General features: G+C 44.6%; 1 protein-coding gene and 1 long non-coding RNA gene across 2 annotated transcripts in view; both read right to left on the minus strand.

The window, feature by feature from the left end:
* Nucleotides 1–411, minus strand: part of tnip3 (TNFAIP3 interacting protein 3) — an 86,240-nt gene extending 85,829 nt beyond the window's left edge. Inside the window, exon 1 of the mRNA XM_033023666.1 lies at nucleotides 90–411. Within this exon, the coding sequence (XP_032879557.1) occupies nucleotides 90–92 (3 nt within the window). The 5' untranslated portion in view covers nucleotides 93–411. The remainder of the gene's footprint in view (nucleotides 1–89) is intronic.
* A 5,237-nt stretch (nucleotides 412–5,648) lies between these two features.
* LOC116972281 lies at nucleotides 5,649–23,102 on the minus strand. Its single transcript, XR_004411769.1, has 3 exons — nucleotides 23,093–23,102; nucleotides 22,944–22,949; nucleotides 5,649–5,692 (listed from the first exon to the last, which is right to left on the minus strand). It is a non-coding gene; the product is annotated as an uncharacterized LOC116972281 (long non-coding RNA).
* Nucleotides 23,103–24,242: the final 1,140 nt, after the last annotated feature.

Consider the following 24,242-nt stretch of genomic DNA (forward strand, 5'->3'; position numbering starts at 1 on the left):
TATTGCCCATGTGATTGTAAAGTCGAGACAATTGTCTATAAACAGATTCACATTGTGCTACATACAAAGGACAAGAAGATCTAACTTACCATGATGTGTCCCGTGGACGACTCTTTTGGGTCTTTACTATTATGGTCAATGCACAAATTACAGCGACTCCACTAAGAAATCACGAAAACAAAAAATCAAGTCTGTGCGTGAGGCTGTTCCACTATATATGTGCACATGTATAAAAGAGAAACCCAACCTCGCTCTTATCAAAGGGGAATCCCTTTATGAAAAAACAATTGCTTTCTCGACGGAACTCTCGTTAAAACGTTTCAATTCTTCGGCTCTCCCACGTATTTCTCTGTAAAGTGAGCAAGACAGCCCAGCCCCCTGTGTGTTGTCGAAATTCTGAGGATTCCCTCGCCCGCCGACACGTCGGAGTGAAGGGGAAACAAACTCCCACACTGGTGGAGGGAGCGAGCGCAACAGGAAAGCCTCGGTGAAGAGGGCAGCCCACATCGATGGAAAACTTGACATCAGCAACAACGGCAACACTATCAACGAGCCGCAATTTACAGTAATAACCAATCCCTCTTTTCACCTTAATCGTAAATTGCATTTTTTTAAACAAAACAAAAGTGGGTTCATTATTTTTTACATTTTAAATGACACAAAATCGCCTAAAAACGCGTTACAAAGAATATGCAGAGGCACGGCTATCATTCATCATATTATAGTATTTTGAACCATCCTCCCAAAGATCCTCAATTGCTTGGTGAGCTTCATGTATCAGTTGCTGATGTAAAGAGGTATCTGTGTGTAAGCGGGTTAATGCATGGTCGGCGCTGTGTGAAATGCTGATCTCCACAGAAGCGACCTGATCGAGTTCAGCATCCTTCGTTTATATTTCAGATGGCCAGCATCTGCATTAATTTGCCATTCAGCTGCCAGACATTATGATGTTTTAGCAGAGATCTTTGTTCAAGGAAAAATCTAAGGTTAGAAATTAGCTTGTTAATGTTAGACGAGAAACACTTTTTTGAATAACATATCAAAGAGAAAATGCAGGAAATTCATGAAGTTAATGTTTCCGCATGATCACCGTTCATCGATGCGGGAATAAGATAGTATCAACGTCAATGTGGGGCGTAGGGTCTGTTTTTGATGTGCTGTATGGCTCTACACAAAACACCTGTTCATTCAGTGTATTTTGACCTCCCACCCAATCATACACAGCCCTTTCCTTACCTTCATAACTCATCCTCTGTAACTTAAAACATGTTTGTTTTCTAACTCAAAACAACACAAAGTGCTGGAGCAACTCAGCAGATCAGGCATTTCTTGAGAACATGGACTGGTCACGTTTCAAGTCCAGACCCTGCTTCAGACCAAAGATCTCCGCTATAGGATCTTTGCTTCGAACTGATTGTAGGGATGGGGGGGGTGGGGTGGGGAGGGGGAGAAAACTGGAAGACTGGTAATAGGTGGACACAGGTGGGTGTTGATAGGCGGTGTGTTGGATCAAAGTTCAGGGATAAAAGCAGAGGTGTGAGACAGGATTGAAGAGTTGTGAATTTTGAAGCCAGAGGGAGGATTGTAGCAGGGAAGGGGTTGAGGAATAGGTGAAGTCCAGGTGAGGGGAAGATTTTTTTAACTGCTTTGGCCCATTGAGTCTGCAGTGACCATCTAGCACTCATTTACACTAATCCCATTGTATTCTCCCCACATTCCACACTTCCTTGGGATGTGGGAGAAAACTAAAGGGCTGTTCCACTTGGACGACCTAATTGGCGAGCTTAGAAGAGTTTGAAAAAATGACATGTTGAAGACCTCCTTCGACTATGTAGAAGACCTCCTTCGACCTCCTTCAACTATATTGAAGACTAGTTTCGACTGGCTACGACTAGCTGCGACTAGCTACGACTAACTTCGGGAAAACTGGACACCGAATAGTGGAGAGTGAAGACGACCTCCTTCGACCTCCCTTCAATAGACAATAGGTGCAGGAATAGGCCATTCGGCTCTTCGAGCCAGCACTGCCATTCAATGTGTTCATGGCTGATCATCCCCAATCAGTACCCCATTCCTACCTTCTCCCCATATCCCCTGACTCCACTATTTTTAAGAGCCCTGTCTATCTCTCTCTTGAAAGCATCCAGAGAAGTGCCTCCACCGCCCTCTGAGGCAGAGAATTCTACAGACTCACCACTCTCTGTGAGAAAAAGTGTTTCCTCGTCTCCGTTCTAAATGGTTTACTCCTTATTCTTAAAAGACCTCCCTTCGACTATGATGAAGACTATCTACGACTACCTTCGACTACCTTCGACTACCCTCGATTACCTACGACTAACATGCCGACCTACTACAACGTACTACGACCTACTACGACTAAACCTAAGAGTAAAAAAAGTATCGATTTTGTTCCATGGCGACCATTTTTACCCACGGGCATTTTTTAACACATTGAAAAAATGCCACGTCCTAGCTGAGGCCTCGAGTACGCGGAGACCACTCTCGAGCATGAAGGAGAGTTACGAAGACCTCCTACGACCTCGTGTCGACCATGCTGCGAGTATGAGTCAGGGCAAACACGCCAGAACTAGCGGATTAGGTCGCCCAAGTGCGATAGGCCCTTAAATCACCTGGATAAAAATCCATGTGGTTACAGGAAGAACATGCAAACTCCACGCAGATAGTACCAGAGGTCAGGACTGAACCAGGATCACTGTGGTCGGGAGACAGCAGCTCTACCCACTGCAAAATTGTGCCGCCCACCAGTGCGAGCTGAGAGAGGGTGGTGAAGCTGACCTATCTGGAGGAGATGTAAACAAAGGGAGGTGAAGGAGAAGAGTGGAGAGATATTTCTACCAGTTACATCACCACTAACAAAAACAGAATTGTGTTAATCCAGCTGGACACTCTGCTTCTGATACTTAAGCTATGATCACCAGGCACCTCCAAACACCGGAGATTGTTGGCTCCATGAGAATCACTGGAAGGAAAAGCATTCTCTCCCAGACCGACATCCACACCAATAAAGTCCAAATTTCTCAGTGGACCCCTTGGTAGATTTATCATTGGCATGTGTAATTACACACGCTCTATCAGGTACTTTATCCCAAACTCTGTCAGTTTTTGTTATTCATTCAAAGGATGTGGATTTCATAGGCTGAGCCAGCATTTAATTGCTCTTGAAAAGTTTGTGGTGATTTGCCTACTTGAATTAGTAATCCCTTAGGAGTGGGTATATCCGCAATGCTGATAGGGAGGGAGTTCCAGGGAGGGAGTTCCAATGAAACAGCAATAATGAAGGAAGAATTATATATTTATATATAGGAAGGTATGTGTGTTGGAGGGCAACTTCTAGGAGGTGATTTTGCTGCTTTTGCTGCCCTTGTCCGTTTAGCTGGTGGAGGTTGTGGATTTGGATGGTAATGTCAGAGAAGTCTTGGTGAATTACTGCAGTGCATCCCTGTAGATCGTACAAACTGCGGCCGTATCTAGGAGCGCTGCATTGAAGGCGCCTCTGCCTACAGTCTGTCCGTTTTTTCCTATCTTTTTTTATTTTAGTTTGTCTAAACAGTTTTGTTTTGGGGATTTTTTCATTTTTCTATGTGGGGGAGGGGGAGGGGTAAGTGGAAACCGTTTCCCAGTCGCTTCCTGGCGAGGATGCGACAATTTCTCCGTGTCGTGCCCTCGCCCCCCCTCCTCGCGGCCTACCAGCTGGATCGGAGCGGCCTTTCCTCCCGGAGACCGGGGACTGGACCAGAGCTTCAGCAGCGGCGGCGTGGCGCTGGATTCACCTACCTGGATCGCCGTTTGGAGCTCCGGAGCGTTGGGCCCGCTGCTCCAACATCGCGGGGCTGTGGTTCGCGGAGCTCCCAGCGCGGGAGATGCTGACCGACATCGTGGAGTCCCTGGGGCCCTTTGCCGAGGTCCATCAGCATGAATCTCTGCCCAGCGTGGCTTGGGGACATCGGGAGCTGCGGACTCCGGTGGGAAGCGGCCGATTCAGAGGTTCAAGCCACTGAGGTTGGCCTCCCATTCTGACATCAGAGTTCCAACATCCCGTTGAGCGGGCCTGAGCGGCGGGCTGCCCGTAGCGGCGACTGCGGAGGGCTCGGGAGGCACCGACCACGGGTGAACATCAAGAACATCAGAGGAAGAGGACTGACTTTGGTGCCTTCCCTCACAGTGGGAAACTTTTGATTCTGCTGTGTGGGGATGTTTTATGTTGAACTCTATCATGTGTAGTGTTCTTTATTTTATTCTATGGCTGTATGGTGATCATATTTCACTGTGCCAACTGGCACATGTGACAAATAAATGTATCTTGTATCTTGTGAGTGATGGTGTATGTGAATGGTTGTGCATGGGTGCCTATCAAATGGGAAAAGGTCATGTTTCCATGTTGAATTGAATTAAATCTCAATTAAATTAATTTTTAAAAAAAATTATCAGGTACATAGAGGAAACGATTCTGGTTATGCTTAAAATCTCCTTGAAGAAAAGAAAAATGGTCACAGATTCAAGTCAAATTGAGTTTAATGTCATGTTGAAGTGAATTTTGTGTTTAATCTGTACTCTATATCTAGCTTTCACATCGGGCCCAGTTGCTCTCTTAATTATGGCTCATATAGAAACAGACACAAAGAACATCTTGTAGAGCAATGATGAATTTCTCAAACAAGTTGATTTAGTCAAGGCCTTAACAGTTTGACTGGGAAACACTCTGAGAGAACCCGTGGTGTTTCAAAGATTTGCAGCACCAACACCATTTTTATATTCCCCCAACACAATGGTTAAATGTGGATTTTACACCTTTAAAATGATTCACCATTGATCAATGTTTGACTTTCTGTTTCAAGTTTTCAAGGTCAGTTTATTGTCACATGTACCAATTAAGGTACAGTGAAATTCGAATTACCATATAGCCATACTAAAAAAAAACAACAAGACACACAGCTACATAAAAGTTAACATAAACATCCACCACTGCGGATTCCCCACGTTCCCCACTGTGATGGAAGGCAATAAAGTCCAATCTTCTTCCTCATTTCTCTCCCGCAGTCGGGCAGTCGAACCATCCGCAGGCGGGGCGATCAAAGCTCCCTCAGTCGGCGGTCGAAGCCCCCGCGTCCAGCAAAGGCCGCCAACTCTTCGACTTTAGGCTGCAGTGCGGACGGAGATAAGATACGGAAAAAAATTGCATCTCCGTCGAGGTAAGAGATTCGAAATTGTGGGGAATTACAGAGACATGGCTGTACGAGGATCGGGACTGGGAACTGAATATTCAGGGTTTGAACCTGTTAACTCTCTCCACTGCTGACCTACCAATGAAAATGGATGTGTAGCCCCCTGAATTTCCTTTGCTGAAGTTAATGATTAGTTATTTGGTCTCGGTAGAGCTGGTCATTGGGACACCGCCCAACCAGGTATTCCCCCTCGCTCCTGTAGGCTGACTCATCACCACTCATTAATCGGCTAACCACAACGGTGTCCTCAGTGAATTTATAGTTGGCATAGGAGCTGTGGTTAGCCACACAGTCATGAGTGTAAAGAAAGTAGAGCAGGGAGCTACACATGTAGCACTGATGTCCACACGTGCTGATGGTCAGTGAAGAGGAATGGTTGTAACAGATCCACACCAATTAGATGAGGAAGTCAAGAATCCAGTTGGAAAGGGAGGTACAGAGGCCCAGGCCTTGGTGCTTGGGGATGAGTTTGGCGAGGATGATAGTGTTTACTGCTGAGCTGTGGTCGATGGACAGTGACAAGATGCATGTGTTTCTCTATTATCCAGATAGTCCAGACCACAGGGCGGCACACTGGTGCAGCTGGTAGAGCTGCTGCCTCACAGGGCCAGAGATGGATTTGATCCTGACTCTGGGTGCTGTCTGTGTGGGGTTTGCATGTGTGACCGCGTGTGTTTACCCCAGGTGCTCCGGTTTCCTCCCACATCTCAAAGATGTGCAGGTTTGTAGATTAATTAGCCTCTGTAAATTGCCCTTGGTGGATAGGGTGTGGTTGTATAAGTGGGATAACATAGAACTGGTGTGAATGGGTGGTCGATGGTCGGTGTAGGCACAGTGGGCCTGTTTCCTTGCTGTATCTCTAAACTAAAGTAAAATAAAGTAAACTAAACTGGAGAGCCAGTGAGATAGCATCTGCTGTTGACCTTGAAGTGTCAAGTTAACAGTCAAGAGTCAAGTCAAGTCAAGTCACATTTATTTATATAGCACATTTAAAAAAACAACTCTCGTTGGCCAAAGTGCTTTGCATTTGTTATAAGAGTGTTTAATTGTCATTGTACAGCAACAGAACAATGAAATTCTTACAGAGTGCAGTTTAACAGCAACTCAACAATGTGCTGATAAATATATAATAATTAATAATACAATAAATTAATAACTATAATACAAGATAACTATAATAGTGCAAACCAAAATCCACAGTGCAACCATTCCCAGTCCATAAAAGATCATAGTTACTGAGGTTAGTGTTATGTTGTGTTCAAAAGCCCAATGTTACTGGGGAAAAGCTGTTCTTGAACCTGATGGTCAAGGTTTTCAGGTTCCTGAACCATCTTCCCCATGGTTGCAGCAAAATGAGAGTGCGATCTGGGCGGTGTGCATCTTTGATGGTATTGTAGGCCTTTTTGAGGCAGCGTCTCCTATAGATCCCTTCGATGATGGGGAGGTCAGGTCCCTCTGATGGATCAGGCATATCCAACGCTCTCTGTAAACGTCTTTGTTTCTGGGCATTCGGGTTGCCGAACCAAGTCATGCAGCAACCAGTCAGTAGACTCTCAATCGTACACCTGTAAAAGCATAACAGAGTATTTGTCAACATGCCAAATCTCCTCAATCTTCTTATGAAGTAGAGGTGTTGATGAGTTTTCTTTCCCGTTGCATCAATGTGCTGAGCTCGGGATAGGTCATTAGAGATAAGCAAGCCCAGGAACTCGAAAGTTGACTCTCCCCACACCTGTCCTTATAATGAAGGCAGGTTTATGGATTTTATAGAAACCAAGAAACATTGCAAATAGGCCATTCGGCCCTTCGAACCAGCACCACAATTCAATGAGATTAATTACGAATAAGGGGTAGGCTATTTTGGACTGAGATGAGGAAAATCTTTTTCACCCAGAGAGTTGTGAATCTGTGGAATTCTCTGCCACAGAAGGCAGTGGAGGCCAATTCACTGGATGTTTTCAAGAGAGAGTTAGATATAGCTCTTAGGGCTAATGGAATAAAGAGATATAGGGAGGAAGCAGGAACTGGGAACTGATTTTGGATGATCAGCCATGATCATATTGAATGGCGATGTGGTTTTGAAGGGCTGAATGGCCTACTCCTGCACCTATTTTCTATGTTTCAATATGATCATGGCTGATCATCAAAAATCAGTAGCCGATATCCCTTGATTCCGTTAGCCCTAAGAGTTATATCTAATGCCCCTGTCCCACTTAGGAAACCTGAACGGAAACCTCTGGAGACTTTGCGCCCCACCCAAGGTTTCCGTGCGGTTCCCGGAGGTTCCCAGAGGTTTTTGTCAGTCTCCCTACCTGCTTCCACTACCTGCAACCTCCGGCAACCACCTGCAACCTCCGGGAACCGCACGGAAACCTTGGGTGGGGCGCAAAGTCTCCAGTGGTTTCCGTTCAGGTTTCCTAAGTGGGACAGGGGCATTAGATATAACTCTTAGGGCTAACGGAATCAAGGGATATCGGGTACTGATTTTTGATGATCAGCCATGATCATATTGAAACATAGAAAATAGATGCAGGAGTAGGCCATTCAGCCCTTCAAAACCACAAGTGGGACAGGGGCATTAACTCTCTCTTGGATACATCGTGATTCCTGGTTTTCCCCTCCTGAAGTCAATAATTAAGGGCCTGTCCCACTTGCCGATTTTTTTGGCGACTGCCGGCGTCATTGACTGATGTATCAAGGTCACCGAAAGATTTTGAACATTTCAAAATCCAAAGGCGATAAAAAAAACGTTGCGACACTTGAGGAAACATCGCGCGTCAATACGTCATCACGCCTAATCACGCCTAATCACGCCGCGTCACCGCTGCGTCACCCTGCATCACGCCGCGACTTTTTCTGTGACTTAATACATCAGTCAATGATGCCGGCAGTCACCGAAAAAAATCGCCAAGTGAGACAGGCCCTTTAGTTTCAGTTTCAGTTTCAGCTTAATTTATTGTCATGTGTACTGAGGAACAATGAAAAACAGTTGCCTAATAACAGCTGGGAAGAAACTGTCTCCGAATCTGGTGGCGTGCGTTTTCACACTTCTATACATTTTGCCTGACGGGAGAGGGAGAAGAGGGAGTAGCCAGGGTGCGACTCATTCTTGATTATGCTGCTGGCCTTGCCGAGGCAGTGTGAGGTATAAATGGAGTCAATAGAAGGAAGGTTGGTTTGTGTGATGGTCTGGGCTGCGTCCACAATTTGTTGCAATTTCTTGCGGTCTTGGAAGGAACTGTTCCCAAACCAAGCTGTGATGCATCCTGATAAAATGTTTTCTACGGCGCATCTGTAGAAGTTGGTGAGAGTTGTAGGGGACATGCCAAACCTCCTAAGCCTTCTATGGAAGTGGAGGCGTAGAGGCATTAGCTCTTTGGTCTTGATTTGATTTGATTTGATTTAATTTATTGTCACTGTCTTCAATGAAGAGATAACAAAATTATTTTTCCCTTACAGTCATACAAAAAATGGTCTTGCTAACACTGAGAGCAAGATAACTGTTCTGGCACCATTCATACTGATTTTCAATCTCCGTCCTGTACTCTGACTCATCTTTATCTGTTATTCATCCAAGAACGATGGAGTCATCAGCAAATTTGAAGATAGCCTATCTAGCTACACAGTCATGGGTATTGAGAATGTAGAGCAGGAGATGGAGCCCATGGCCTTGTATTAATGGGTAGCAAGGAGGAAGTGTTGTTGCTAATTCATACTGATTGTGGCCTGCGATGAGGAAGTTGAGGATCCAATTACATAGGAACGATGAGAGACCCAGTTCCCCAAGTCTGTTTTTAAGTTTGGAGGGAATTATGGTGTTGAATGCTAAGCTGTAGTCAATGAATGACAAAGAACACTCCCTGTTGAACTTCTGTGGCGATAGGCATAATGTACTGGGTCCAGGTCCATACTAAGGCCATACTGATGTTGTCTGGGAGTGAATCCTCACTGTTACATGAGGTTCTTGATTTACATAGTTACATGAACTACTTTAATTTGCCTTGTCAGAAGTATGGGTGTGAGGCATGGACTCTCACTCGAGCACTGTCCAGGTCTCTCGATGGTACCTACACCCGAATATTCAGAAAATGTCACTTGGAGGGACCACATCCCTGCTCTATGGGGAGAATCCACCTCTGACCAAGAAGATCAGGGCGAGAAGGAGGAGGGTCGCTGGTCACTGCCACCGCCACCCAGAAATGCCAGCAAACAGGGTTGTGCTGTGTGAACCCACCTATTGAAGACGTGACCCAGGACGGCCAATCAAGACGATGCTGAAGACGTTGACGGAGGACGCATGGGTAGAGACAAAAGAGGAGCCTGCCAACTACATGGAGGACAGAGATGTGTGGTGTGTCCGTCATCGTGCCCGTCGGAAACCAGCACCACTGCGTCGCTAATGTTTCAACGATGATGAAAGAAGTGATGTTGTGCAAGCCCTGCCACAGCTGCTGAACGCCTATATGATCTTCCAGTTTAGACTGAAATTGTCTCATCGCTTTTCGAATGGCTTATTGAGGTCATACCCTTACTTTCTATATGACCTGTAAAATCAGATTTGATTGTCCAAGATTTGGTCCACAGTAGATTGCAGGCTTCTCGAAACACTCGGATCGTCTTGGTGGAAGCACATTCCTTATGAGCAGGGCCGGCCTTAAGCCGATTGGACCGATTTCTCCCAATTGGGCCCTGCGCCCAAGGGGGGCCCTGCGTTAATTTTCCGTATTTCATATGGAAATACAAATTCGCTTTGTTAAATAAAGATTTTTTTTTAAACATTCGCCATACGGATTTGTTTACAAAACGAACATGGATAACAACCGCTGCACAGCCATCAGACACAAACAATTTGTTAACTACTACTTTAGCACTTGTTAACAGCCAGTAGTTAACAAGTAGTTATACAATGTGTCATCAATGCATCGATCCACATCCCTCAGTAAATGTAATTGTGTTTTGAACAAGTATTAATGATGCTGCGTTCCTTTGAATACAATTCACACGGCGTCATTAACACTTGTTCAAAACACAATTAAATGTACTGAGGAATGTAGATCGATGCATTTATGACACATTGAGAATTTCGTAAAACTCACAATCATGATTGAGGACTTCTTCTTGGTGAGCTTCTTGGTATGCAGCAGGTTAGTCATTCAATTTACCTACCGACCCACGTTGTGTCTCTCTGTCTTTTGCTCTCTCCCTCCCTCTCTCTCTCACGTGCTCTCTCTCTCTCCCACTCCCCATCTTGTCTCTCTAGCTCTCTCGTCATTCCCAGAATCATTGACGTTTTGCGGTAGACAAAAATGCTGGAGAAACTCAGCGGGTGAGGCAGCATCTATGGAGCGAAGGAAATATGCAACGTTTCGGGTCGAAACCATTCTTCAGACCCGGCCTGAAACTTTGGCTATTTCCTTCGCTCCATAGATGCTGCCTCAGCCCTGTCCCACTGTGCGAGTTCACCCAAGGCTCTCCCGAGTTTAAAATCTCAGTGTAGCATCTGTGTCCCTATCTTCAAATTCCCACTTTGAAATAAAATACGACTTTCAACTTAAATATTTCTCAGCAGGAACGCGATTAGTCGATTCCCACGCATTTTCAATCATCGTTTGATTCAGTGTAATTTTCACACCTGGTTGATGTAGTTTTAAAAAAAAGATACAGTACATTACAATAAATTGTTTCAAGCATACCCGGTACTAAATGCATGAACATTAAGGTGGTTACTGATGTTACAAACGGTTATAAATGAATATAATTTCAAAGTGAATTAGGAGATTTCAGTGGAAAGAATATTTAACCAGAATATAAGGTGAGGTCGCTGCAAAATGCTCACTTAAAACAATACGCTGTCAACTTAGGATTGTTTTTTAGCCCTCTGACAGGTGTTTCAATCTAACCTCGTAGCTCGCTGTTAATCGATTCATAGCTATTAATTTTCATTCCTGGTCCGTATCGAACTTCTCCAAATGCAAACGCTTCAAGTTACGCTTCTTTAAGCGGCCTTTTCACGGGGCGACTTGACGCAAGAGTTAACCGGAGTTTAACATCGTGGGAACCTCGTGCGATAACAGTACGGCATTCGTGGACCACCGTGGACCACCGTAGCGCTAACGGCAGGTCATCGTGTAACTTGGTCACTCGGGAGAAAATTCAAGAAAGTTTGAATTTCTCCAAGAGTGACTTGTACACTTGTGGTTGAGTATTGCAACATTATATGGACGTAGTGGCCAGTGCGATATCCGTAATAACTCTTGCGGGTACCGTGGGAACTCCTGCGAACGGTGAACCCGGAAGCTGGACAGAGGGGACAGAAGGTGAGTAAAAATTATCTTATGTGGATTGAATTTAAAAAATAAATAAAAATAAAGATTTGCATCCGCATATGGACATCAACTTATTCATGAGTTATGGTAATGAGATTCAAGAAAATAACTATAATCTTTAAAAGGGACTTTAAAAGGGACTTTACTGAAAGGTTACGCATTTTTATGGTCCGTGAGAAATTTTTCACATGTACTTCTTTGAGAGATACAGGTCGGAGTCCTCGGGTCCAGGGGTCCGGAACGCTACCAATCAATGTTGTACAGAGACCCGTGTAAGGAGTGAACTGTACATGCTGGTTTAAACCGAAGACAGACACAAAAAGCTGGAGTAACTCAGCGAGTCAAGCAGCATCTCTGGAGCAAAAAAGCTGATGTTTCGGGACGAGACACATCTTCAGACTCAATTCCGATTAGGCTGTCTGAAGAAGGGTTCCGGTGTTGGGGGAGTCCAGAACCAGGGTCCCAGTTTTACAGTCTACCGTGGGAACTCTTTAACTCAGTAAAGTAAAGTAGCCTTTATTGTCATATCAGCGCACAGGCAGCAGTTGACTGTTGCTCTATTCAGTTTCCCAGGGGGTCGGGACGGGACTGGAGTTGGGAGAGAAAGGTGGGGGAGTCGAGGGAGAGGAGGGGGAGACAGATGGGGGTGTCTTCATTTACTGACGGCGGGTGTCTGTCACTGAAACAGGCAGGTGAGATTTCACATCCACCTTGTGTGTGCCTCTCTCTCTCTCTCCCTCCCTCTTACACAGGCTGAGAGACTCTGCCTCTGTGAGTGTACGTCTCTTTCTCCCCCTCTCCCACACACAGTAAGACCGAGGTACTGTGCTCAGTCCATCTGTGTCTCCCACATACACAGTAAAATATGTCTCCAAATGAGCCAATTCAACCAAGGGAGGATATATATAGTGTGTGAAAAAAAAAGTTACATCATTTGTGTCACGTGTAGTTCACGATGTTCATTCAAGATTTAACGGGAAAGGTCGGGAAACGGACAAGTCGCTCGCGCAAATAGCAGAAATGCCGAGTACCGTGGGAACTCTTTATCTACTGCCGTTATATCGTGCGAGACTCGTGCTGGACCACGACCTCTTCACTCTGGTGACATCTTGCGTCAACTCGCCCCGTGAAAAGGCCGCTTAAGTGGTGGTAAGGGGGGGAAGGGGATGCTAGGTTAAAATTCCATATATTTGCATTTATATAACGATCCTGCTGCGAAGTCGAAAGTTGTATTTTATTTCAAAGTAGGAATTTGAAGATAGGGACAGAGATGCTACACAGAGATTTTGATAGGAAGGAAACATTACAGCAGCTGAGTAAAAGATTGGTCAAATGGTAGATTCAATGAAGATTGGCCGAGGGGGATTGGGGGGAAAGTATCTATACCTTGGGACTTGCCTAAATAAGTACTGAGATGGATTATCATTCCACACCAAATTTCTTAGACAATAATACCTTTTATGCAATTATTACAACATTTTGCTGGATATGGATCAATGGACTATGTATGGTACATGCTCGTAAATTAGTAAGACAAATGTTCTTCTTTAAGTACTGCTATAATAATAATAATAATAAATTTTATTTGTTGGGCGCCTTTCAGACATCTCAAGGACACCTTACATAGATTAACAGGAATATAAACATATAATCAGAGTAAAATAAATAATAAAGACATCACAGAGACACAAACTAAAAACAGAATTCAGTCCAAAAACAGAAAATCAAAAGCACAATGTGAAGAGAGAGCAGCGGCAGCTAAAGCGCGCCAGCGGCCACTCTCCCTTCACGGCAGCCATCTTGGACAAAGACTAACAGGATTACGTAGAGACAGAAAATCATCCCCCCACAATGGATACCACTGTGGGGGAAGGCACAATGTCAAGTCCCCAGCCCCAAGTTCACCCAAAGTCAGGCCTGCCACCGCAGTTGCCTCTACGGAGGCCCGATGTTCCTGGCCGTTCTCACCGGGTGGTCTTGCCCCGGCGTCGGGAGAGTCCTCTCATCGGCTGGGCCACCTGGAACGGCCGCTCCTAAGTTGTAGACCGCGGCTTCCGGAGCCGACAAGGCCGCGCCGGTTTGGAGCTCCCAGGCTCCCGATGTTGAAATCGGCGCCACCCGCTCCGCTCCACAGACCCGCAGCCCGGAGGTGTTGCTCTCGGTGGTCCAGCTCACCGGAGCTCCAGCGCGTCGATCCAGCGCGGCGACCCAGGCAAGGCATCGCCCGCTCCGCTCCACAATAGCGCTCCAGCGCTGTGCCGCCACCGAGGCCGAAGTGCTGGGCGGTCCCCGCCAGGAAACGGAGCTCCAAGCCCGCTGGTAGGCCGCGAGGGCGGGTCGACGGGCAGCCCGGAGAAAAAGCTGCCTCACCGACCAGGTAGGGACCTAGAAATAAAATTGCCCCCTACCCCCCACATTAAAAAGTCAATTTCTCCAAACGGACGAGACTAGGACTAACTAAAAAAAACTTTTTAAAAAGCGAGTTTAACGGACGGCTGCAGGTTAGCAGCCGTTCCTCCAAGATGGCTCCTCCTCCGAAACTGTTGTTTCTGGAAGGGGATGACTGATAACAAATAACCTACATTCTACATATTGTCATAATGTGGCTGAAACAATGGCATATTTGGTGATATTTATTGAGATAGAAAGATAGAACTAAGTTTGGGCAAAATATTACCTTGCAACATTCTGTATGTTTGATAGATATTGTGAAATGGAACTCAGAAATTATGGGAGGTTTACATAAAACTACAGTTCAAAGGTAATGAATATACTGAGTATTTTTATTTCCATCATGAGCATACATTAGTGATATAGGACACCAGGTCCTACTACGGTAAACTCACGAGCTACTACGGTATGACTATGTGTTAAAAAGTATCGAATTTTTACATCCCAAGTATATTTTATTCGTGGACATTTTTCAACATGTTGAAAAATCTTCACGAGTAACCACGTTTCCCGAGTACCTGCCATTCGCGCTAAGAAACGTCCCGAGCTCCGACGTACCCGCTACGTTCATTCTACGTGCTTACCACGAGTTTTGATTTGTTACGTTTTTCGGAGCCCCGCGCGATGTCAGGACCAGCTCCGCACAACTCCATACGGTTCCGGCGATCGAAGTGGGACCAGCCCCGCGAGGCCGTACGGCTCAAACGACCACGTTAGGTCGAGCTTGCCGCATGCAGTCGCATGCTCATGGGACAGGCCCTTAAGGGACATCGGCAGAACATATTTGAGTGGCAGTAAGAAGAGGGGTATAGCCAAGGCAAAGAAGGCCGAAGCAGAAAAGGAGAAAGGTGCATTAGAGCTAGGGCAAAAATGGGGGAGGGGGTGAGTTGGAGGTTGGGAAGGATGGAAGTGAGGGAATGAATGAGGAGGAAAGAAGTGTGAATGAGGGGAGAGGGAGGGAATGAGGGGAAGGGAGCCTTTTTAAATACTGAAGATATGAAAGTGAATTAGGTGTCAAATTAAACTTCTTTTTATGCTTTATCTGATGGGATTAATTGCAGACTTGATTTTTTAAATCTCAAAATTTTGTAACATTGCTAGAAAATGTATCTGTATTTTGGAGGCCGAAGCTTAGGTTGTTAGACAAGAAAGATAGACTTCGTTATCCTTCAGTAAGCAACATCAAGAATGATGTTGCTGTACTGAGGGATAGCCAAGTCTATCCCTCATTGCTAGCAGCTGATGGGAAGCGGCTTTAAAGTGGGAAGCAGCTGTAAAAGGACAGCGCTGCTGAGGGGGGAGTTTCTTTCAGAGCGTGTGGGTAGTCTGTCCAGGGGTAAAGTTGCGGGGAGGGCAGGAGGGTTGAGAAGGAGGGAGTCGGGGTCATCCAGCTCAATAGCGGGTCAGCAGGCGATGGATAAGAGGACAGCGGATGGTGGAGCTTACTCCATATGTCAGTGCGAGTAACGTCAATAGATCCCTTGTTTGCGCTGACACAGGAGTAATCTCCACCGCCCGCTGTGATGTTATCCATCACCCGCTGATCCGCTCCGCTCTATGATCTTTGTTCTTGAGCTGGTCCCCTCACTATTCAGATGGAGAGCACTGCCAGAGGTGAGCGGGTCGGCAGAAGGCGCCGAGATGGTAGTCAGTTCTGCTGTCCGGTGATGGCGGCCGCTCGTAGCCACGTGAGCTGCTTCCCTCCCCGGCCACAATGCGGTAGCTCCACGACCGGAGCGCCGCGGCAGCAGTGAGGGAGTGAGTTACTGGCATGAACCCGACCCCCTCCTTCTCAACGCTCCCGCCCTCCCCGCAACTTTACCCCTGGCTAGACTCCCCACACGCTGTGAAAGGAACTCTCCTCCGAATTGGTCCCTTGATAAGTTGAACTAGTATTGTCATTCAATAAGATGACAACTGATTCAACTTGTCCCGGTGTGCTCCTGTTTTTCCCACCATCTTTCCACCTGCCGTCACCCTCCACCCCCCACCCATTCAGTAATTCAGAAAGGAGACTTGGAAGCCGTGGGAAAATTGAATTGTTACTTTATTTATTTTTATTTTTATTTTTACGGAGAGAACAATCTGCGCATGTGCGGTTTAAGATTTTCTTTAATGCCGACTGACTGTCATATTACTCACGACACGTGACTCATTTATAATTATTTATTTATATTTCTATGAAAATTTTTCCCAATTGGGCCCCGCACCTCCTAAGGCCGGCCCTGCTTATGTGAGGTCAGTAATAACTATAGTGTTTTTCTTCTGGTCTATTGTGGCCATAAGCAAATTGAGGCAGATCTGGGCCTTTGTGAGATAGGAGTTGATTGGTGTCATCACCAACCTCTCGAAGCATTTCATTGCGGTGGAGTTATGTGAAACGTGGCGATTCTTTGCGTACTGCCTATGTGAGGCCTGCGGTATGATTTTACCAGGCTGTGTGCAAAACCAAAGAATTTCACTGCACCTACGTACATGTGACAATAAACCTCTATTGAATCATGGAAGTGCGACCTGATGACAGTCAATAAGGCAGATCCCAGGAGTCCATGATGCATGCCCACTCAAAGTGGGGAATGAGCACAGGGGTAGTGAGACCACATCATGGGGTTATGAGAGATGTTTTGCTGGGCAAAAGGCTGGGGTGAAACTGAAACCAGCATTTTTAGTTTCATCCAGTTAGTAGCTTTTTTAGGCAGCACTGAGCTCCCTCAACCATGTGCAAGGTAGTATAGCTGTTGAATTACTGAACTGGCAGTCAGAGTTGCAGAGCATTCATTAATTGAGGTGAATTCAAGTGCCACCACAGCAGCCGGGCAATTTAAATGCACATTATGAAATAAATAGATTTTTTTTTAAATAAGCTGTCCGCAGTAACAAAAGCCAAGGAATTACTCGATTTTTGAAAATATATATCTGACTAAAGGAAACCAATACGCTGACCTAGTCTATCCTACATGTGTCCTACAGTATAGACTACAGGTTGGTCTGTTTCTATACACTTAATGCTATGAATTGAATCTACCTGGGAAGCTGTGCAGAGAGCACATAATCACTGTGACAAAATGAATACATTCATCTCCGCAATCAGACTATTTTCTTGCAGCGTTGTGAAAAGTGTCAAATTCACTGCCACACAATTTCTGTATTCTAATCTCCTTCTTAGTAGTTAATATCAAATTATCAAGAATGGATGCAGAAAGTTCATTTTTAGTTTATCTACTTCTTAACTTTTGAAATCTCATCTTCAAAAAATTTGAATGGTGAAGGAGTCATGTTAATTCTTATGTTTCTCGTGAAAGCGAAGTAAACCATAAGGCCCATCGAATCAATGACTGTGAAAATTCATATCAGCCCCATTTCGCAAGTATTTCCTTTTAAATTATTCTCTCATTTACCCAAGAAATCGCCCCTTTCTTCTGCCTACTACCGATAGTAGATGCGATTTTACATTAACCGATTATCCTGCCAGTAGATCTTTGAGATGTGGGAGGAGCACTAGGGGAAACCCATGCAATCGCAGTGAAGATTTGTAAACTCTACATCAGAGGTCAGGATTGAACTCGAGTTGTTGGAGTTACTCAGCAAAAAAATTCACTGTTGCACCACTGTTCAGTTAATATAATAATAATAATAATAATATATTTTATTGTTTTTGCACATAGGTGCAACGAGATTTGTTATGTAGCTTCCATCCGATGTCATAACTTAAACAACTAATGAAATTTAGATACCCCGAGAAACATGATTTATAAAAAGAACAGTAAAACAGTAAAACAGTCTAAAGTGCAAATAGGACTGTGCCGGGTCGATGTGCGATGTGACCATCTGAGGGAGACAGTTCATGGGAGAGGGGGACACTCAGCAGGGCCGGTTCAGAGCAGCGATAGCTCTGGGGATGAAGCTGTTCCTGAGTCTGGAGGTGCGGGCGTAGAAGGCCTTGTAATGTCTGCCAGAAGGTAGAAGTTCGAACAGTCTATTACAAGGGTGTGAGGAGTCTTTATGGATGCTGACGGCCTTCCTGAGGCACCGTGTGTAGTAGATGCCCTCCAAGGCAGGTAGCTGTGTCCCAATAATCTTTTGCGCTCTGTGGACGACGCGCTGAAGAGCTCTCCTCTCCGCCTCCATGCAGCTGAGATACCACACAGAGATGCCATATGTTAGTATGCTCTCTGTGGTGCTGTGGTAGAAAGTTGTCAGCAGCTGTTAGGCCAGCCCAGTCTTCTTCAATGTTTTCAGGAAGAACAGTCGTTGCTGTGCCTTGTTGACCAGTGCAGCGGTGTTGGTGGACCATGTGAGGTCCTCTGAAATGTGTGTGCCCAGAAACTTAAAGCTGGACACTCTCTCCACACTGTCCCCGTTGATAGAGATTGGGGCGTATTCCCCATTATGTATCCTCCTGAAGTCGATAATCAGCTCCTTGGTCTTGGAGGTGTTTAGGGACAAGTTGTTACGTGCGCACCATACAGCCAGGTTCTGCACCTCCGCTTTGTAGTTTGTTTCATCACCGTTGGTGATCAGCCCGATCACTGTTGTATTGTCTTCACACTCAATCCATACAATGTCCTGATTCATGGCAGGATTCACATAACATTGTATATTAGGTACATGAATTTACAGGAGATGGAGGGATATGGAACACCTGAAGGGAGAGGAGATCCGTTTAACTTGGCATCATGTTCAGAACAAACACTGTGGGCCAAAAGGCCTGTTCCTGTGCTGTAGTGTTCTATGTTCTATATTTTCTTAGTATGGATAAGAATGCAAGAGTTCGGAACAAGATTAGGGCTGCACTCAAATTATGTCTTTATAAAGGTTAACGTAACATTTCCAATTCCCAATTAATTTTTTCTACCTACATGTTACCTTTCAGTGATTTGTGTGGAAGGACACCTCAATCTCCCTGAACATTAACTGACAGCATTTAACAATGCCCTACTTTTAGATATGGCTATTGAAGTTGATGACCTCGCATGTTTCCATATTATATCCATCGGCCATGCTCCCACACACTCTGTAACTATCTCAATCCCCTAAAAGCCTTTGTCTTCCTACTTACATTACCACCTAGTTTGGTATCATCAGCAAATTTGGAAAAATAATATTTTCTTCCATCTGCTAAATTATTGATGCTAATTGAAAAATGGGATCCAAGCACCAAATGTGATGGATTGGACTAACCATAGTCTGCCAACCTAAGATATATAACTTCTCCCTCTTTGCTTTCTGTTTGATTACCAATTCTAATTATTCTTAAATCCATGTGGTATGAAATTGTTGTCAAATTTCTTGCATGGAACTTTAGCAAAAGCCTTCTGAAAATGTGAACGCCCTACATTCACAGGTTCCCCCTTATTCATTCCACTCATCATATTCAAAGAACTCTATGGGATTAGCTACACATGAGTTTCACTATATAGATACATGCTATCACACAATCCTATGGTGCTGTTTTCTCCATTCTTCATTATTCCCGCATTTTCTCTGCTACTCACGTTAGGCTAACTGATTGGGAGTTCCCTATTTTCTCTCTCTCTTTAAATAATGGTTTCACATTTGCTGGCATCAAATCTGTAAGAGCCATTTAGAATAATGGAAGATGATAACCAATGGACCCACTAATTGTATGACATTTCAAATCTCTGGGGTGCAGATTCAGGTTCAGGTTTGTCGACTTTCTGCCAAACTGTAGACTAATATGGTGAATCTACACGAACAAAGGTCCATCAGATTGATAGGGGTATTTTCCTGCGAGGAATAAATATGTTGGCTGGACTAATATTGAAACATATATCATTTTTAATGAGGTTGATGGGGAAGATCCAAGAATGGTATTTCCCCAAGTTGCGGTGAACAAGGGACAAGACTCAAAGCGAAGGGGATAACCATTCATTACCAAGATGAAAATAAATTCCTCACACAGAGCATAATGAATTCTCTATGGGGATCTATAGACATTTAGACATTAAAGCAGCCAATGCGTAAAGGGTGAGAATAGTAAAGGTTTACTGAAGTTGAAGATCAGCTTTGATTTTACTGAGGACAGATGTCCCACGTGGGACTCCTGTTCCTATGTTTGTTATTTTCTTCTAATTTATGTTTCAGTTTTCCATTTGTTGATTGGGGCTGAGATGGCTGAATTACCAACAGCCACAATTAACTTCCTTTGCACGAGGCAAGGCCAGGAAGTGGAGAAATTTCCCCTTAATTTCCATTATTACTGTATCAACTTTACCAAGACTCCTGAACATTCATCTAAATGCTACTTTGAAATCAAGCCCAGTTACTCTAACCTCAACTCGCCGACAGAATGATTAACTTTTGTTTATCAATATCCAAGTCAGCGTTCATTGTTCATCTTTAATTTTTACTAGACCAAGTGCAGACCCGTTGGGTCTGTTCCCCCAATGTGTGGTTGCGGGGGAGGGGGGTGAGCTGGTGGGGGGAGCATGCGGTGTCACACACACTAACTACCCCCCTGCACATTCACACTAACCACCTCCACACACACACTAACCACCCCCCTTGATATACGGCAGACGGGTAGAGAGCAAAGTGACGGGTAGAGAGCAAAGACATCCCCTGTGACGGGTAGAGAGCAAAGATATAGCGGTATAGGACCTTCGGTAGAGAGGAGAGGGGAGAGAGGGAGGAAGGAGAGGGGAGGAGGTGAGAATAGGGGATGGGTGGAGGGGAGCCGGGCTGCCAAATGAGGAGAGAGAGAGAAGTGGCTTCTGACTCTGGAAACCCACAGCTGGAATGAGCGCACAGGCGGGCGGGGCTTCACGAGCTGCACCGACAGTGATGAGAAGGTTCAGCGCGTGAGGCACCACTGCCCCGAGACTGCAGAACAAAGATCCTATAGCGGAACGGAGCTGTAGAATCTTTGTTCTGCAGAACTTTCCCTATTTTTCTGTGCCTTTAATCCACATTGGCGGGGGGGGGGGGACGGGGCCAGGAGGCAGGTGAGCCTGGATTGGTGGGCACGTGGGCATTGTGACGTCAGCAGCTGGCAAGCGGCGATTGTATTTTAAAAAGTGAGTTTTGTGAACAACTTTATTCAAAATCTGGGGAAATAATTGACCAAATTTAGAGAGGAGTGCATTTATGAAATCGTAAGTTAAATCACTACCGAAAGCCGGGCTGCCAAATGAAGAGAGAGAGAGAGAGAAGCGGCTTCTGACTCTGGAAACCCACAGTTTCATGAGCTGAGAAGTTTCAGTGCGTGATCCTATAGCGGAACAGAGCTGTAGAATCTTTGTTCTGCAGAACTTATGAGGAGAAGGTTCAGCGCGTGAGGAGTCGCTGCCCCGAGATCTGTAGAACAAAGAAGCAAAAATTAAAAACCGGCCGAGACTAAAAATAGGTTGCCGTTTTAAAAATCGGTAATTTTGATGCTAAAAATCAATGCTAGTTGAAGGTGGTTTCTGGAGGTTGCAGGTAATGGAAGGACTTACCTTCCACTACCTGCAACCTCCGGCAATCACCTGCAACCTCCGGCAACCACCTTCAGCTAGCATCGCAACTGGCTTCGACTAAAAAATTACCGATTTTTAAAACAGCAACCTATTTTTAGTCACAGCCGGTTTCGAATTTTTTGAAATAATACAATCGCCGGAACATAGAAGAAGCGGAAACCACTTTCGACCATTAGGGAGACTGACAAAAACCTCCGGGAACCGCACGGAAACCTTGGGTGGGGCGCAAAGTCTCCAGAGTTTTCCGTTCCGGTTTCCTAAGTGGGACAGGGGCATAAGTTTGCTGACAATACCAAAATTGGAGGAGTTGCAAACAGTGAGGAATGCTGTCAGAAGATACAGTGGAATATAGAACAGCTGCAGAAATAGGTTGTGAATTGGCAAATGGAGTTTAACCTGAGCAGGTGTGAGGTGTTGCACTTTGGGAGTTTCAATGTAAGGAAAGGGTATACAGTTAATGACAAGACCCTTAACAGCACTGATGTGCAGAGGAATATTGAGGGTGTAACTTAGTTCCTCTAAAAATAATAAAATAAAAAATTATGTGTCTAAATAATCAAAGAGGAAAATTGCTTTATCAGGAAATAAAATGAAAATCTTAATAAATTCAATAGAAATATTTTACATTTAAATTGCATGAAGAAGCAACTGTACTTTGAAAATCCCCAAATGAGCAGTTTGTTGAAAAACCCGAGTAGAAGTAATAATAGAGGTTAACCACATATCCCACAGAAGAGGAAAAAAATAATTTTGTAGCTTTAAAATAATGTCTCAGCTGTAGATGGCACTCCAGTAAGAGTGGAACAATTTTTAATGAAGGTCGGAAGGGTACACCCCCAAAAATCCCCCCAGAATTTCTGAAAGTTGTATGGCTCCTTATTGTTATTTTGCATTTTTCTTCAGGGAGTGACTCAAACAACCAAATGCATACGTAAAGTTTAGTTTAATTTAGAGATACAGCGTGGAAACAGGTCCTTCGGCCCACCGAGTCCGCGCTGACCAAGGAGTCCCGTACACTAACACTATCTTACACACTTATGTCCCACTTAGGAAGCCTGAACGGAAACCTCTGGAGACCTTGTGCCCCACCCAAGGTTTCCGTGAGGTTCCGGGAGGTTCCCGGAGGTTTTCGTCACTCTCCCTAATGGTCGAAAGTGGTTTCCGCGTAGTCGAGCTTCATCTATGTTCCGGCGATTATTTCAAAAAATTCAAAACCGGTTGTGACTAAAAATAGCTTGCCGTTTAAAAATGGGTAATTTTTTAGTCGAAGCCGGTTGCGATGCTAGTTGAAGGTGGTTACCGGAGGTTGCAGGTAGTGGAAGGTAAGACCGTTTTTTCACCCAGTTTTATTCCACCAGGTAGGTGGAAGGGCCATGCATGTGGTGGTTTGGGGAAGCCAAAGGACTGAAGTAGATATAGGACTTCCTTAGCACTGCAGTATCCACACTTGACTTCCTGGTGTGTGCCCAATGAGGGTGTTTTGGAGGCAATTTAGCCAAGATTCCCTTGTAAGTCTCTAACATCGCAGAGATAGCAATATCATTCTGTGTGCAACTGACACAGAAACTATGTTTGTCACACACTGGTGAATCACTCCAGGAAGTATCCAGTCAAATTTCTGAAGAGATGCAAGGTGACCCAGAAATGGTTGTTATCACTTTTATTTCCAGGTGGTTATTTTCCTGTTCCATAACACAGAAAAAAAAAAGATTCTTTATGCAATCGAATTTATATATACTGAAATGTTCCAAACCATATTTACAGTAAGGTAGAAACAAAGAAGTGTAGATGCTGGTTAATTCACAAAAGGACACAAGCACTTTGTTTCCTTTCTGGTTATGCATGTGTATGGGGTGGAAGATTGCAACATTCATGTGGTCCGCCCTGTTTCGATGAATGCAATCAACCCAGCATGCACAATCAAATTAGATCTAATAGAACAATTTGTCCTTACACCATACACAAGAAGAAGATGTATGTGTGTTAACATTGAATGCCCGCAGGAAACTGTGAGGACAATGATATTTATCTAGGTCAAGTAAATATTTGCCAGAGTCTTATGGTATGTTTGTCCTGCTTTTGTTCTTTCTAAAAGAAGGAGAATAAATCAAACTATTTTTGAAACAAGTTTAAATGTCAGCTTGAATACCATCCAAAAACAAACAGGTAGTAATTACTAAAGTAAAACCAGAAAATACCAAACATACTCAGCAGTTCAGGCTGCTTCTGTGAGAAGAGAAATGTCAGGCCAAAGATCCTTTGTCAAAATTGAAATGTGAGCACCTTCTCTTCCCACAGATCTGGCATGACCTGTTGAGTCTTTTCAGCATTTTCTGGTTTAATTTTAGGTTCTTTTATCTGATTTTCAGATCATCATGACCGTCTGCAGCAATTTACTTCCAACAATCGAGGAGGCAACTAACTGCTTCATTGAATTGTCAGACCCTGGTGACAATTTTAATCTGAGATTTAAACTATTTTAAACAATGGCTGGTTGTCATGTCTAATTCACCAGGAATTTCTCGAGGCAAGCTATAAGCATTACTTTTATTTCTTGTGGGAGAACTGGAATGTTCAGATGGGCCCCACAAGGAAACATTGGGTGCCCATTGCTTCTGGTTTTGCCCTTCCTCCACTGATCATCTTTCCTTAGCACTCATTAAAGTGCATGGTACAGTTATCTCGGAACAATGGCACCAGGCTGCTGAAGCACAAACTCTCCCTCCCTTTCACTGGCAATGGTA

The sequence above is a fragment of the Amblyraja radiata genome, chromosome 1, assembly GCF_010909765.2.
Source record: "Amblyraja radiata isolate CabotCenter1 chromosome 1, sAmbRad1.1.pri, whole genome shotgun sequence".
NCBI classification, from domain to species: Eukaryota; Metazoa; Chordata; class Chondrichthyes; order Rajiformes; family Rajidae; genus Amblyraja; species Amblyraja radiata.